This window comes from Furipterus horrens, unplaced genomic scaffold (assembly GCF_987537825.1).
Source record: "Furipterus horrens unplaced genomic scaffold, mFurHor1.1.pri manual_scaffold_5, whole genome shotgun sequence".
Taxonomy (NCBI): domain Eukaryota; kingdom Metazoa; phylum Chordata; class Mammalia; order Chiroptera; family Furipteridae; genus Furipterus; species Furipterus horrens.
In genome coordinates, this window is record NW_028327175.1 from 160,621,339 (window position 1) to 160,637,155 (window position 15,817).

Consider the following 15,817-nt stretch of genomic DNA (forward strand, 5'->3'; position numbering starts at 1 on the left):
GAGGGTGAGGGCTGGGATGTGAGGGCCACATGCACACCCGTCCACCTCTAATTCTGAACCATTTGAGAAACATGCAAGATGTCAGTCAGAGGTCAGTCTGGGTCAGAGGACCAGCTGGGGTTTCTCCCTCTTCCTGGGCAGAGATGAACTCACTCTTGTGAGCAGCTGGAGGCTGCACAGCCCAGGCTGAGGGAGGGGAGGGGGTCCACGCAGTATCCACAAGTCAGCCCTGAGAGCTTAGCCTTGCTGACCACTGTCCTGGCCCCCTTCCCAGGTCATGGGTCAGAGACCTCACACCCACCTGCCCCTCCCTGAGGGAGGTCCAAGGGCTTGGGAGAGAGAGGAGCCTATAGCCTTTCCTCTAGTCCTGGGAGGGCTAGGGGCCGGGGGAGGAGATGTCCCCACTCGGGACTGACAGTAAGAGTCTTCCCTAGTGGTTAGAGCTGGGTGTCGGTCTTGGGCCTATGGGGCCTGCCCCTGGGATGGCCCCTCTATGCCTTGGGTATGACGGAGGGTGCCTGTGTGGGGCCCTCCCGTGGCAGCCTGTCCTTGTCTGGTCATCCTCAGAATAGGACGGGGGTTAGAATTTCACAAGGAGGAAGGAGGGGTTGAGGGAAGCCAGGTGACGTGTCCATGCCTCCTGGTAGGAAGTGGGCTTTTGATGCCCTTGGCCTTGCTGTCTGAGTCCCCTCCTCCTGTCCCCACCCTGGTGCTGAGGGCAGTAGAGGATGTGTGTTGTGTGTGTGTGTGTGTGTGTGTGTGTGTGTGTGTGTGAGAGAGAGAGTGTATGAGTGAGTAGGATGTCTGTGTGTGTGGTGTGTATGTGTGAATGTGTGCATGAGTGGGTTTGTGGTGCATATCTATGTGTGTGCTGTGGGGGTTTCTGTGGTGTGTGTCTGAGTGTATGGTGTGAGTGTATGTGGTCTGTGTGAGTGTATGTGTGTATGTGTATATATGTGTAAGTGTGTGGGGTGCATGGGGTGTATGTGTGTATGTGAGTGAGTGTGGTATGTGTGTGTGGTGTGTATATGTGTGTTGGGTGGGGATGACCCCCTGTGCTGATGCCCACCCTGCACCGTCCTGCAGGTGAAGGCAGCCAAGTCGGAGCAGGAGGCCCGGAGGCTGCAGCTGCGGAGCCTGCAGTACCTGGAGCGCTACGTCTACCTGGTGCTCTTCAATGCCTACCTCCACCTGGAGAAGGTGGACTCATGGCAGAGGCCTTTCAGCACCTGGATGCGGGAGGTGAGAGGCAGGAGGCGGGGCTGCCTGGACGGGTCGCCTGTTGAGCAGAAGGCGTTCTCGTGTCTCACTCTTTTGTTGGGCTGAGATTTTGTCTTGTTTGACCTGGGTCCCAGCACAGTGTCTGCTTGGCAGGCAGTACAAATTTGAAGAATGAGTGGATGGATGGATGAGGAGGGGGGAGGAGATGAGGCGTGTGGGGAGCAGAACAGGGCGGTGTGTCAGGCTGGGCCCCTGCTCTGCGTGTCCACAAGGCCAGCATTGCCTGGCTTCTTCCTGCCCGTTGTGCTCAGCCCTCACCTATGCTGAGGGAGCCGAGACGGCATGGTGGCCCAGTCCCTGCCACCTTCCATACGACCTTAGGCACGTTAGTTAACCCGGCTAACCCGCTGCCCTCAACATGAACATGGACGCGATGTCGATACTGTTGGCACTGCCTCAGAGGGTTGTGGTGAGTGTTCCATGAGGTCCCGGTTCCACCTGCCAGACCTTGTGCCGAGCAGCTCTGCCTTACGAGGAGACTGTCACTCCCCATTCTACAGAGGAGGGAGGAGACTGAGCACAGAGAGGTTAAGTACCTTGTTCACCATCAGCATTAGAGCCAGCTGGTTGGCTCCAAAGCCCACCGTATCCGGCCTAGAACGCTGCCCTTGAGTTCTGCCTCTGTGTGGCCTCCCAGCCCTTCCTGGTTCTTCCTCTGTCTCAGCCAGTTTTAGAGGCAGAGCTGGCACCATGTTACCTCTAGATCAGGAGGGTGGTCTCCGTCTGTTCTCGGCAAAGGGGCCGGTAATTACCCCTCCACCAGGACGCTGGCCCCTCCTGCCCTTACCACTTGTCCTGGTGATTCTAATCTGGATCAAGTCTGCCTTAGTTCCCGGGGGGCAGGCAGGTGAGAAAGCGGGAGGCTGGGAACCCAGCCAGAGTGGGTATCAGAAGGGTCCAGACTTGGGCAGGTGTGAGGGTGGGGTTGGAGCTGTAAGGGAACGGAGGCAGGGAGGCCACTGCAGGGCCAGCGGCAGGAATAGTGGCTGCTGTGCTGCTGTGCTGAAGGAAAGGTCTTGAGCATGGCCCTCGGCTGGGTGAGTTTGAGTCAGGAGAGCTGATGGGGGGTGGGTCACACCAAGGCCGTGCTGGGGCCCTGCACTTGAGCAGGCTTTGGCTCAGCTTCCTCTTTGAGCCCCTGGATAGGGTGGAGTTGGTGGGGGACCTAGGATACTTCCACTTGGGTTTTTCTTGGAGAGTGAAAATCAGGGGAGCTGAGGGCTGAGGAAGGAGCTTAGCCCCCTCCCCAGCTGAACCTGGATGGTGAATGTTGGGGGAGGCCAAGGAAGGAGAGAGCTGCGGGTCCACTGAGGAGCGTGGGGTTCTGGCCTCAGGGCCCCACTCTCCTGGGTATGAACTGCAAGTAGGAGTGAGGATTCCTTGGGGGTCTTTGCTCTGAGTGGATCCTGCTCTTCCCCACCACCAGGATGCTGGGGCGAGATGGGGCTGCTTGCTGGCTGGTTGGGGTCTAGTGCCAGGGCTTAGGCCCCTGGGCAACAGAGCTGTGTGGAGGGTGTCCAGGGAGGCCCCAGGTAACCTACCTGAGCAGTGGCCCACAGCCAGAACTCACAGCCAGAAGAGTCCACACCGCCTTCCTGAGCCCTCCCGGCAGGCCCCAGCTGTCGTGCCCCGAGCCTGTGCTCCTGACTGCCCCTGTTGGAGGATCAGGGCTGCGCAGGCGCGGGGCAAGCACGGCCTTCTGCGAGACTCTCCCTTCTGAGTGCTTCTGGTGTGCATGTGGCCCTCCACGGTGGTCCTGGCAGGTAGAGACTGTGATCCCCGCTGTAAGGAAATTAAAGCTTGGGGCAGTTCATAGTGGTCAAAATGTGAACTTGTTCCGTTCGCGGAGCTGGGAGGAGGCAGCCCTAGGCCCTGGACTCCGTGCGGTGTGCTTCGGACCCAGCGAGGGAAGGAAGGCATGACGTGGGTCGGGGTGATGGGAGTGACACCCTCCCTCCCCGGGAATCCAGCCCCTTCTCTTCTGCCCTCTCCAGGTGGCGTCGAAGGCTGGTGTCTACGAGATCCTCAATCAGCTGGGCTTCCCCGAGCTTGAGAGCATGGAGGACCAGCCCTTCTCAAGCCTGCGCTGCCGGTGGCAGGAGCAGAGCCACAGCCTTGAGCCTGTGGCTGCTGGGGACTTCCTGTAGGATGTGATTCCCTACACCAGCCCCTCCTGCAGGGCCCCCCATGAAGGCTTGGGGTGTCTGACATGCTCTTCACTAAAGTGACCCTGAATTAACAGTTCCCAGCTTCCCAGAGAGACTAGGCTGGGTTGGGACCCCTTTTTTGAAAGAGCTTTTTATAGGACAATTAGCACCCAGTCATACCTTGCAGACGACAGGCGTGAGAACAGCTGTCAGGAGGGCCCAGTGTGTACGCCTTGCAGACAGGCTGGGATCAGCCCTCCAAGGAGCTCACTCCTCAAGTTGCTAGAGAAAGCTTCTTGCCACTTCCACTGCCTTCCCCTCCTCCTTCTCCCCTCTCGGATGGGTCTGGCAGCCCTTGGCGCAGAGCAACTGGCCAGCGTTGGTTTTCTTCTCTCTCATCCTTTCCCTGTTTCCCTCTTGGATTCTCTCTTTAGCTGCCTAAGCACCACGCTCAGGGCCTCTGGCTCCCTGGGGAGTGGACAGCACTCTGGGTGGCCTTGCTACTTTAAAGGCAGCTGTACCTGGCTTTCCAGCCTCTGGTGCTCCGTCTCCAGCCGGGATACTTCAGGAAGTAAAACCGTGTTGCTTGGTGGGCCCAGCAAAGCCTCTGCCTCTCCTTCCTTTTCCTTCTTTCCTCCCATGGGCTGGCAGGACTGGGGAGTTTCTCAGGAGCTGGACACATCAGGGAGCCCTTCTCAGAAGAAGGAAGAGCTTCCAAGGATGGATGCAGCCCCATGGAAGAAGCCAACTTTGTTTGCCTGGGCACCCAGGTGGGAGGTGCTGAGGAAGCCAAAGCACCCAGCCTTAGGTCCCTGTCCCCCAGCCCAGCATGCCCCGGCCCCCACCTGCTGCAGCAGGAACTCTCAGGAGCACTGTACCTGAGTGAGCAGTGGAGTTTGTGAGAGTGGGCTATGGGTGCCATTAGGGGTCACCTGGATTCCAGACCATTCTTGCTGAGCACCGTTGAGCTGCCTCCCAGCAGGAGTGGAAGGGGCCAAGCACTGCTGGCCTAGAGGCCTCCAGGGTCTGCTGTGTCCAGTGGGAAAGCTGCTCAGAAGGTGCAGGAGAGGCAGGCGGTGCTGAGATGAGCCCTGCAGCTCTTCCCCTGGGGACTGGTGTCTGCTGAAACCCGGGGCTGAGCAGTGGGGAGCTGTCCACCTAGCCTGGCTTGTTGGGGCCAGGGGGCCTCTCCCTGGTTGAGTATGTGCACTTCTATGGAAAAACATGTGGTTGTGTCCCAGTCAGGATATTTGAAAAGGGGACAAGAAGCTGAAGTTGTTCATATCTACCTAGTATTGGAAAATATTTGACCATCTTGGTTGATTTCTTTTTGCAAAACTACTGTACGTCTGTTCACTACCTTTCCAGATTTGTTGTATTTGTTTTTATTATTTTTGCATGTATTAAAAAGTTTTCATTTCTTTGCAGACAAGGTCTAGGTGAGGGGTCAGAGATCGGGGCTGAACTGGGAGGGAGCCTTTGTGTTCTCTTGGTTGGCCCTTTCAGCTGTGCTAGGATCACTGGCCGGTCACGTCATCGCTCTGCCTCAGTATCCCCATCTGCAAAATGGGAGAATAATACTTGCCTACCTACCTCACAGGGGTGTTGTGAGGATTCATTTGTGATTTTTTTTTGTACAGAGCTTTTGATCATTAAAAACAGCTAAATGTGAAGTGTGCTTGGCTGCTAATTTGTCTTCAGTGTGGAGCAGGTGTTATAGAACTGATGGAAGGTGGGGTCCCTGCTCCTTCAGAGTAAGGGTAAGTGGGCAGGGTGAGTCGAGAGTATCTACCTTTGGTGCTCCCTAGTTTCAGAAAAGACAGGTTTTCCCCAGACATCCCTCTTCTTCTTTCACATTTCCAATGGTGCCCTACCATTTCACTCAGGATACCCAGGGCTATCATGCTAAACCCCTCCTTGAAGAAAGCATCATAAGCTAATTCTCTCTAAAGTGTGAATGACTGCTGTATCTAGGGAAATGAAACAAGGTGGAATTTCAGGGGCTGTGAAGGAAGGTGGACCTCAGCCTTCATTTTCTCCCTATCCCCAAGCTCTGCTCAGCCCCTTCAGGCCCCCGATGCTTGATGCTTGAACTCGCTTGCCTTGAGAGATAGTGTGTAAAGAGGCAGTGGGGAGAGTGAGACAGAGAGAACACTGACCCTGGCTTCTCAAACTCTTCCAGGATTAGGGAAACAAGGTCCTGTGGGATGTAGCTCCAAGGTCAGCTGGGGGTGGTCGGAATGGAACTCAGAGACCACACTGAGCTACAGTTGGTCATCTTTCCAGGAGGAGGGAAGGCCTCCTGGGGTTATTTCCTAGGATGCTTTGTGTGGTTTCTGAATGCAAGTGTAGAGGTATGTGTACCAGGGTGTGTGTGTGTGTGTGTTGGTTCTCAGTCCTCTGCCTGGATGAGGGGGTCTGGGTGGAATACACAGGAGTGGGTGAAGTGTTCATGGGTGTGTCCCCCAAGCTCCCCAGGACTGCTCCAGCCTGCAGAGGGCATCTAGCAGTCACAGGGACAGTATTGGCTCACATTTCAGTACCTTCTCTAGTCAATGGCATCTGAAGCCTCTGACTCACGCGTGACAAACTTTAGAACAGCACCTGACACACAGTAAGCACGTAATCAGTTTTAACCAACTTTTCAAGGTCTCTCTTCAAGCCCTTGCTCAGGAGTAGTCCCCCAGTTACTACCCACATGCCCCCCAAATGCACAAATCTTAACAAATGCATATACCTGTGTGACCCAAAGCTCTGTCAAGATATGCAGCTTTACACTGGGTTGTTTTTAACGTTAACATTTATAAACAATACCTCAAAGAACATCGTCAAACACAGGTCTTGGCATAGGTAATGGTGAGAGCTCCTGGGGGTGCATACTACTGAAAACAGCCCCAGCTGCCTTCAGCACATAAAGGGGCTGTAAAAATGTGGTCAATGGAAGGATCTCACGGGAGGCCTGGTGGGGATGCAGTAAGGCCTGGGATGACAGAACTGGGAACTCTCCTGGAAGCCCTCTGTGGCATCAGTCAGTGCACCATGCTGTTTCCTGTCCCGCCCACCCCCGCACCAGCGACTGCACCTTAGGATCCAACACAGGTCAAGGCTGTGCTCTCCGCCAACCCTCTCTCCCCTCAGGCCTTGGTTCCAGGCTAGGACTAAGCTCAGCGATTTCTGGCCATCCCCACACTCCTCCCAGCAGCTTGTGAGGGGTCTCTCGTGGGTCTGCCAAGTTCCTGAGAGCCACCGGCAGCGAGGGGCTCTTCTTCCCTTTCACGGTATCAGACCCGAATCATGTCCTGAAGGCCTTTCCTGCCTTTGCTCCCTCCTCTCCCCTTCACCGAAGGTTCCCCAAATAGATCTGCGCCACATCCAATCCCCTCTTGGTATCTGCTGCTCTGAGCACCTGAACAACATACCTTCACTCTTGCTTTGACCTCTGGGCAGCTCCTATGTCTTTTGTGGTGAAGATCAACCTTCTCTGTCACTGCTTGGGGAGAATGACCACCGTGGGTTCCAACTTCATAAGTTACGTTCTACCCAAAGTTCTTTATCTCTTGTCCCGCCCTCTATCTCAAGGGCAAGGCCACTGATCCTGTGGATAGAGAGGCAGGAAATTGTCGCTCAGCCTTCCCTGAGGATGGAGGGGTGGGGAAGAGAGGGTTGAGGAGGTGGTAGTGAGCTGGAATGACACCCCCAAATCTGCATATGGCAGGCAAACTGGATTATTTCCTAAATCAAGGGAATGCCCTTTTAAAGGTTTTTGAGATGCACCTTGGTTTGTCCTGAAATGTCCCATTTTACTGACTCAAACAGCAGTTAATGAGCACGCTGTTCTCCAGCTCCTGCCAGCACTGGTTATTACATTTCTTAAAAAGTTCTTGCCAGTTTTGAGGTTCAAAATAGAATCTCATATATATTTAATTTTATACTTCTCTTAATAATGAGGCTGAACTTTTTTTCATGTTTATTGGCCATTTATATTTCTCTCTTTATAGATTCTCTGTGTCCTTTGCTATCTTTTTCTTTGGGGTGTTTGTCTTTTTTCATTGACTCATGAAGATGGTCACACTACTTCTCTTATGCGTTGCATTATTGTTAGCTTTAAGGTATCATCAGACACACATGTTCCCTCAGAGCCCGTCCCCTCCATCGCCCTGTGCCCTCCGTCTGCACTGCAGCTAATCCGCTGCAGATCAACAACTTTTGCTTATCTCATTATGTTCCTTATTAGAGTACTTACTTTGTCAGACACTATATTTGGAGTCAACATCCCGTCTGAAATTCTGGCAATATCATCGGTAAATATTATGATCCTCATTTACAGACGGGGCTACTGATGCCCAGAGAGTGTCTGATTCCAACTTGTCGCTCATTTCAGAGGTGGATATTGGAGCCAGCTCTGGGTGCTGTCATCCTCTGACACTTTCCATGACAGGGGAGAGACATATCAGTCCTTCTGGAGGAGTGTCCTGGGTGGGACGGCTGGGAGAGGGTGTGGGGAAAGCATGACTTTGAAAACCCTCCATCAAGGTCTTGTGGTTCTCGGACTCGATTCTGTTCAAACCCCTGTGTGCTTTCAAGAGGTTTCCTCAGCACCCACAAGAAATGCTTGCTTCCTCTGAGTCACACTGATAAGATTATCTATGACATGGGCCTTCTAAGTTTCGCTTTGCTCTTCCTCTTAGCTTATTCTTTCCTTTTCCTACCACCCACCCACCTCACTCCTCAACAAACCTTATATGACAGTGTCTACACTGTCCAAAAGTAATTTTCATTCTTTCTTTGAACTAAATGAGGCCATCTTCTGGCCTGAATTAAACACCAATAGTTTATAAAAATACACACTTCCCCATTCTCACCCCAACATTTGGGGTCACCAGTCTTTAATTTTTGCCGATCTGGTAAAGAAAATAAGTCATCTTTTATTTTTACCTTAATATGACTTTCCAAATTACTAATGAGATGGAACATCTTTTCATATTTTTATTGGCCACTTGGATTGTCACTGTTATGTATTTACTTATTTTTCTACTGGGTTGTCTTTTTAAATGAGTAGGCATAAACTTTTAACACGATTTATTTCATTTATAGATATGGGTAATTATACTTCCAGTTCTTTCTCCCTTTGTCTTATAACGTTTTTCAGAGTGTACTTTGTCATAGAGAAGTGATAAATTATGATGTCAAATTTATGCATTTTGTATTTTATGTCTTGTGTAAGCAGACCTTCCCTACCCAAGGTTTATATATCTATTTCCTATGTTTTCTTTTACTACTTGTACAGTGTTGTCTTTTAAGTTTAGTGCTTTAATTCATCTGGAAAAAATGTTTTGCAAGTGACATGAGGTAGAGAATATAATTTTTTCCAAACGGGTATCCAGTTGGCCCCACATTATTTATTGAACGCCTTGAACTACAGCCTTCATCATACATTAGATCCCTGTGATACGTGGGTCCATCGAGTGGACATGTGATTGTCATTGCCCTTAGCTTCCATGCATCTTCCAGGGACCATATCTGACTTTCCTGCATCAGGAAGAACACGGACAAAGGCTTGACTCAGCTGGCCAATCAAGTCCGATCAGGGCTTATCCTGAGCACTTGCCTGAGTCAACCCAAGTCTTAACTACTTTTGTTGCACTTAAAGGGAGAGACTGGAAGTGGCTACAGTTGTTACTCAGCCATGAGGAGAAAACAAATCTGGGAATGAAACACATGAAGGCCAACGGAACTAGCTGGTAGATGTTGATTTTGAGTTTCTGCACCACTTCATGCCTATAGCCAGGTACCCTTTCTCCTCAAGAACTTTTTATTAGCAAGCTGTTCCTCTTTGTGCTTGAGTTGGGTGGTGTTTTCTCTCAGTGCATAGGCATCAGAGTCTATATCTCTATTTTTTCTCTTCCATTGATTTTTTTCCCCAAGTTCTCTCTTATCTCCTTCCTTCCTTCCTTCTTTCATTTCCTACTTTTATTTCCAAATGAATTATAAAGTCAACATGTCAAGTCCTATTTTAAAATTCCATTGATATTTTTATTGGATTACATTTAATTTTTTGGCTCAGGGAGAATGGACTCATACAGTCCCTGAGTCTTCCTGTTAAGGAATAGGTTTCTTCTGTGTCTTTCAATAAAAGTTATTAATGCTCTTCTTATAAGTCATGCCTATTTCTCATTAAGTTTATTAGTGGTTTTTAATATTTTTTTGTAATTATGAATTTTTCTATTAGTTTCTAATTAACTATTGCTGATATAGAAAAAATAATATTTTTGGCTTGACTTTGGCCACATTTCTGAACTCATGTAATATCTAATAGTTTTTTTAAAAAAATTTATTGGATTTTGGAGAGAGATGATCATATTATCTGAAAATAATAACTTTAATTTCTTTTATGTTTCCTTTTTCTTATCTTGTACAATAAGATCCTCCTGTACAATGTATGGAATAGTGATATCTTTATTCCTTTCTGAATTTATTAGGAATACTTCTAATGTTTTACCACTAAATGTAATTCTTGATCTAGGTTCCAAATACAGACACCTTATCATGTTGAAGAAATTCCTTTTTATTTCTGGTATACTAATATTAAAAAGTCTTGAATGGATTTTAAATTTTAAAATGTTTTCTCGGCATCTATTGAGATAGTCAGATTTTTTTTTAATGTTGATATTGAAAAGTACATTAACAGATCTTTCAATACTGAATAATCCTTGTATTCCTAAGTAAATGTTACTTAGTCATGAGATTGTATTCTTGCTGAATTTGAATTCCTAATATTTTTTAAAGCATTTTTGCATCTATGTTTATGTGTTTTTCTTTCACTTTGAGGTACTCTATATAACCCAACATACTCAAAAATGGGTAAGAAAAAATATCATTCATTTTAGCACCCCTTTTCCAATACAAACCTTTTTTTACAGTTCCATGAGGTTTTTACAAACAACTTTATTAAGGTATAATTGAAGAATAATAAACTGCTCATATTTAAGGTATATAATTTTATCAGTTTGACACATGTCTACACCTGTGAAGTTATAATGAGTAAGATAATGAACATACCCATCAACTCCAACCTGTTCCTTTGTCACTCCTTCCTGGTCTTCACTGTGCCGTCCCTTCCCCTGGCAACCATTGATCTGCTTTCTGTCATCTAGATTCATTTGCATTTTCTAGGGTTTCCTATGTGCTCTTTTATTTTATCTGGCTTCTTTCACTCAGTATAATTATTTTGAAATCACCTGTGTTTAATGTACATCAATCATTCATTCCTTTTTATTGCTGAGTGGTATGTCATTGTATGGCTATACCTCAGTTGGTCAACCCTAATTCTTGTGAATATTTGGGTTGTTTCCAGTTTTTGGCTGTTACAAACAGAAACTATTATGGATGTTTATGTACAACTCTATTTATGGACATATGTTTTTATTTCTCTTGGGTAAGTATTTAGGAGAAAAGTGGCTGAATCATAAAGTGTCCGCGTGTTTAACTTTTTCCAAACAGTTTCATCCCCACCTACCAGCAGTGTATGGAAGTTCTGGGGCCTCTGCATCCTTTCAGATGTGTGGTATTGTCAGTCTTTGTAACTTTAGCCATCCTAATAAGAGCGTAGTGGATCCCCTGACAGGCCCCTACAAAACAGATCACATTTTTAATTTGCTAGATTTCTAGTTCCTCTTTTCTTTTTAGGATGGAATAAATCTCATCTCTTTGGCAATATTAATTATTCTCATTTGAAGGCTTATTCAATTAGCTGTGTTTCCTTGGATGCTAGTTTTGCTCTTTATTGAGTTTGATGCTGTTTTTCATATTGTTGGTTTTCCTCTGTGGTTGGTGGTTTTGGTTGGGCGCTTGTCTTTCTCTGGAGATTTCAGGTGATCCTGTTGGTAAGATTTGTGTCTCTGTAGCACAGCCTGGACTGGCATTATGGGGGAGAGATGAGACACTGGCAGTAGTGTGTGCCAGTGGCTGCCCTTGGGACAAGGACGCCCCCTTGCTGCTAAGTGCATAGCAGCCCTGGGACGCTTCCCGAAGTGTCCCACTCACAGCTGCTACCTGGGGCAGGCTCCGCTGCTTCTCCAGCTTGGCCTGGGCTACTGAGGGGGTCCAGAGGGAAAGCCAAACTCTCCCTCTGCCCCTGGTGGGACACTCCGACCCGTGCCCTGGTGGAGGCCCCGGCTTCCTCCTGCTTTCTGGTTCCGCATCTCAGCTGGAAGCTCCTTGAGGCCAGTGCCTCCTCTCACAGGGCGTTACCTGCATGGCTTGTGGTCTGTTATCTCCCCTGCCCACCTGATCCCACCAGCTCTCGCTTGCAGCGATTCCTCACAGTTTCGGACCTCTTCTCATTCCAGCACTGACATAGAATTTTTTAAATATATACCTTTCATGACATTTTGAGGACATTAAGTTGGGAGGGGGAAACTAGAGCCAGTGTTTAATCCTAATTCAAAAATAAAAATAGCTCACATTATGTACCAGACACTAGAGCAATTAGGGTCCAGGCAAAGAAGAACAGCAGCTTTAGCCCAGACTGTGAGAGAATTTAATGAAAGGACCATTTATGGAGATGTGGGCAGGGTTAGGGGAACCAGCGTGGAATGGCGAGGTGCCAAGAACCTAGTTAAAGGGGGAAGCGGTAACAGCCCCTGGACACAAGGGCGCAAGGGGACAGGACCGTGTACCTGAGCCTGCCACAGGTGTCTTCAGGAGACGCAGGGGACTTTCCAACAAGCACTGAGCTGTAGGCTGGAGGAGTAAATGCCCCCACTTCTCTCTCCTCTCCTCCTGTGCCTTCCTTTGACTGAAGGGGGTCACAGTGACCTGGTCCATACGGTCAGCCTCCAGAGATGGGGTGTGGGGCAAGAGACAGAATCACCAGCACAGCCCTCTTCCTCCCACTTCACGTCTGTCATCACCTGCAGTGGTTCCATGACAATCCGAGGAGGTGGCATATTATTATGCTCGTTTCATAAAGGAGGCAGTCCAGGCCCCCTCTGATGTTTGGTGTTTCCTAGGAAAGGAGGGAGACTTCTGTTTATTGAATGCCTGTGGTGTTTCCATTCATCAAGTTGGGCATTGCATTTATTACTTCACCAAAGCCTCACAAATCAGGCAAGGCAGGGATTAGTGTCTCTTTTACGGGCTAGAGGGGTTTCAGGTGCGTTCAAGGTCGTGTATCCCTGAGGGAGCTGAGAGTGAGATCGTCAAGCTGCCCTCCAAATCCATGCTGTTGACATTGTACCCATGTCTTATCCATAAACTGGAGATTATTTGGGGCTGGGCACTGGGTTTTGTGCATTTTGAATATATCAGGACCTGGCAACTAGCAGGTATAAGAAATACTTTTTTGAAAGAACAAATGAATAAAACTTTGGTGAGTATTTTAGTAATGGATTTCACTACTGAATATGGCATTCAATCCTAGAAATTCATTCACTACTAGAATACGACCTCTGAAGGGAGCTTGTGCTTGATCTCAACCAAACTTCTCCCTGAACGAATGAAGGATCTGAGGCTGGAAGGGCCAAGATCATGCAGGGAGCCAAGGGTAGAGCCAGCGTACTGACTCCCTGTTCAGTGCTCTTTCCCTTCTGCTCCAGATCCACCTGAGCATCTGGATTGGCAACACTCACTAACCCAGAGCCTGGAGACCTAGACAAACCATATTTCCTAAGAACCGTTCTAGGTTTGTGGGTGCCTCTCAGGCATGTGCTGAGACAGCCTTTCTTCTTTCTTCCTCACTGAGGGGTAGGTGGGTGTCAGAGGCTTGGAGCTGCTTGTGAAACTGTGTTTACATACTGTCCTCAGGAGAGGATCCAGAGTTTACATCAGGCTCTCAAAGCATATACAAAACCCTGACCCCCAAAAGTGGGTGGGGGAGCCTCCCTTTGCAGTTCTTTCCAGTGGTTCCCCAGCTTTAGGATGCAAATTTTTGCAGAGTAAGTCCATTAAAAAGAAATTCACCACCACCACCACAGTATTATATCATAAAAGGACGTTTTAACCCCTCCAAACCAGGAAGGACTGAAGTGGGGAGTGACAGGCCTTCCAAGGAGATGCAGTAGCTCTACGCTTGTCCTTTTTGCTCACTTTGTCCTCAGCTGGAAACGTCGGTGAAGCCCTAGTTTTGCAAGCCTTGCTGTACCTGGAGAAGCAGCGGCTTTGAGCTTGTCCCTCGGAAGCCACAGAGCTCTCCCGAAAGGCGCCTCCTGCATGGCCGGGTGTGGTTCTGTTGGGTCCCTGAGTGGTGTTTTTACAGGAGCAGATGTGGAAGGTTGTTTCCTGGGTTTGCAGGGTGGAGATGAACCCAGCTGTTTCATGAGGGGAGGTTATGTCATTGTCTGTTGGGCTCAATTTTCTCCCAGGGATTTGAGAGAGAATCTGAAGCACGCAGGTTCTGAGTGGTCAGAGCAACCTACCACCTCCTCTCCCACTGGAAGGGAAGCACTGGGTGGGCTGTGGAAGCCCTAGTGGAGGGTGGCCACAGGGTAGAGGGGGGCTGTGGCCATGGGAGATGACTCCACCCCCTCGGCTTGCCTGGGTCCCTCCAACCCTCCCTTTTGCACTAGGGTGGTGCCTTCTGACAGGCCCTTGTCTCTCTTGCCTAGGATCCTCCATCAGCATACTGGCTGGGCTCACTTTCCTCGGCTGAGGACAGGCAGGATCGCAGCTTCATACAGACATTTTCCAGGAAAGGGTTGCTGGAAAGTTGGTCCCAGCATGACCTTGGTGGGAGGTGAGAGTAGAAGCCCAGAGCAGCGGGCTGTTCTGTCCCTGCAGCTCCACGCTCAGTACAGTCTCTGTGAGTGTTTCTTGAATGAACAGATACTATTGGGCATCTAATTTGTGTCTGACAGACTGCTTCAACGCTCCCAGCCTCAGTTTCTTCTTAAAAAAAAATGTATTTATTAGTTTTAGAGAGAGGGGGAGGGAGGGAGGAAGAAAGAGTGAGAACATCGATGTGAGAGAGAAACATCAGTCGGTTGCCTCTTGTACGCGCCCCGACTTGAGGCTGAACCCCCAACCCAGGCATGTGCCCTGACCAGGAATTGAACCAGCGACCTTTCACTTTGTGGGACAATGCCCAGCCAACCAACGCATGCTGGTCAGAGCTCAGTTTCTTCTTAAAATGGAGTTTATGATGCTTCCTGGACCTGGATACCCTCCTTGAGCATGAACAAGGCTCCCCAGCTGACTGTGGGATCTGAGGCAGGACAAGGGTCCACCCATGAGCAGGGCCCACATTAGATCCTCTCCCACACGTGGGCGCACGTGTGATCTGAACCCCTGGCTTAGCTGTTAGTGCGTCTTGGCGACACAGGAAGAACTGGGGACTCAGAGGGGAAACCACTTGCTCAAGGTCACTTAGCAAATAAGGGTGTAGCCCACCACACACATCTGGTCTGGGAAGGCCTTGGAAATGCTGTGCACTCCAGATGGTACCAATAAAGGCTCTTTTGCCCAGTTTTGTTAATGCAATGACGACAATAAACAAGCAAATGCTTTTTGGAAATAACTGGAGGACGTAATTAGGGAAGGAATGACCAGAATATATAAATCACCGAACCTTTTTAAGGAAAGCCCTAGTATTATTTTCATATACACTACAGATGATAGGCAAGAATCAGCTACTGTACAACCCAGCTGGGGGCCCCACGGCACCTGCTGAAAGTAGCCGATAAGAATCACAAGGGAGTACTTATAATTTATAAGCTAATTTGCACGGTTTGCTTAATAGGCACATTTGCACGGTTTAAATGGTTTTCAAAGGACTTGAAAACAGTTTGGATTTTTAACAAAGTTATAGAATTCCCTGCCATCTTAGTTGCCCTGTGAACTGGCTCAGTGAACCATATTTTTGTTTTGTTTTTGAAATCATAAACAGATGCGTATGTTTAGACTGTGGCTCTGGCTTAAACACAGGCTCCTCTATTCCTCCTCTGTCCAGCATGCTGTTTCAGGGGCAGGAAGGAGCCCTCCCCTGCGCTGCCTCCAGCATCTGGCTGCTCCCTCAGCAGTGGGCCTCCTGGGGGAGGGAGGGCCCTTGGGAGCAGAAGGGAATGGCTGCTAAGGAGTGGGGCCTTCTGGGCCAATCTGCATGGCCTTGAGAAACCCTTCTCCCATCCTCCTGTGGGGTCATTACCTGCCAGCACAGGTGTCAGCATGACGGGGAGGGGGGCAGTATGCCCAGCTCGGTGCCTGGTACAGGGTGCTGCTGCTCAGTGAATTCATGCCCACTACTCCTGTCTTTCCTCCAAGTCCCCTGGGCTTCCCAATCTGGCCTTCCCCACCCTCTGCTGGTCCACAGTGAGTGCCCCAGGGAGGGGAACCAAGTGTGCCCTTCATTCTAGCCCTTGGAGAGCTATTTGCAACTTGTGGGAGTCGTTTCCAGA

The 15,817-nt window shown here is 49.3% G+C and overlaps 1 protein-coding gene across 6 annotated transcripts in view; it reads left to right on the forward strand.

Moving 5' to 3' along the window:
• PALD1 (phosphatase domain containing paladin 1) overlaps positions 1–4,527 on the forward strand; it is a 94,999-nt gene extending 90,472 nt beyond the window's left edge. For all 6 annotated transcript variants that reach the window (XM_090278146.1, XM_090278147.1, XM_090278144.1 and 3 more), the window contains 2 exons: positions 1,087–1,242; positions 3,276–4,527. In XM_090278146.1, the coding sequence (XP_090134272.1) occupies positions 1,087–1,242; positions 3,276–3,428 (309 nt within the window). In that variant the 3' untranslated portion in view covers positions 3,429–4,527. The remainder of the gene's footprint in view (positions 1–1,086; positions 1,243–3,275) is intronic.
• The last annotated feature ends 11,290 nt before the right edge of the window (positions 4,528–15,817 follow it).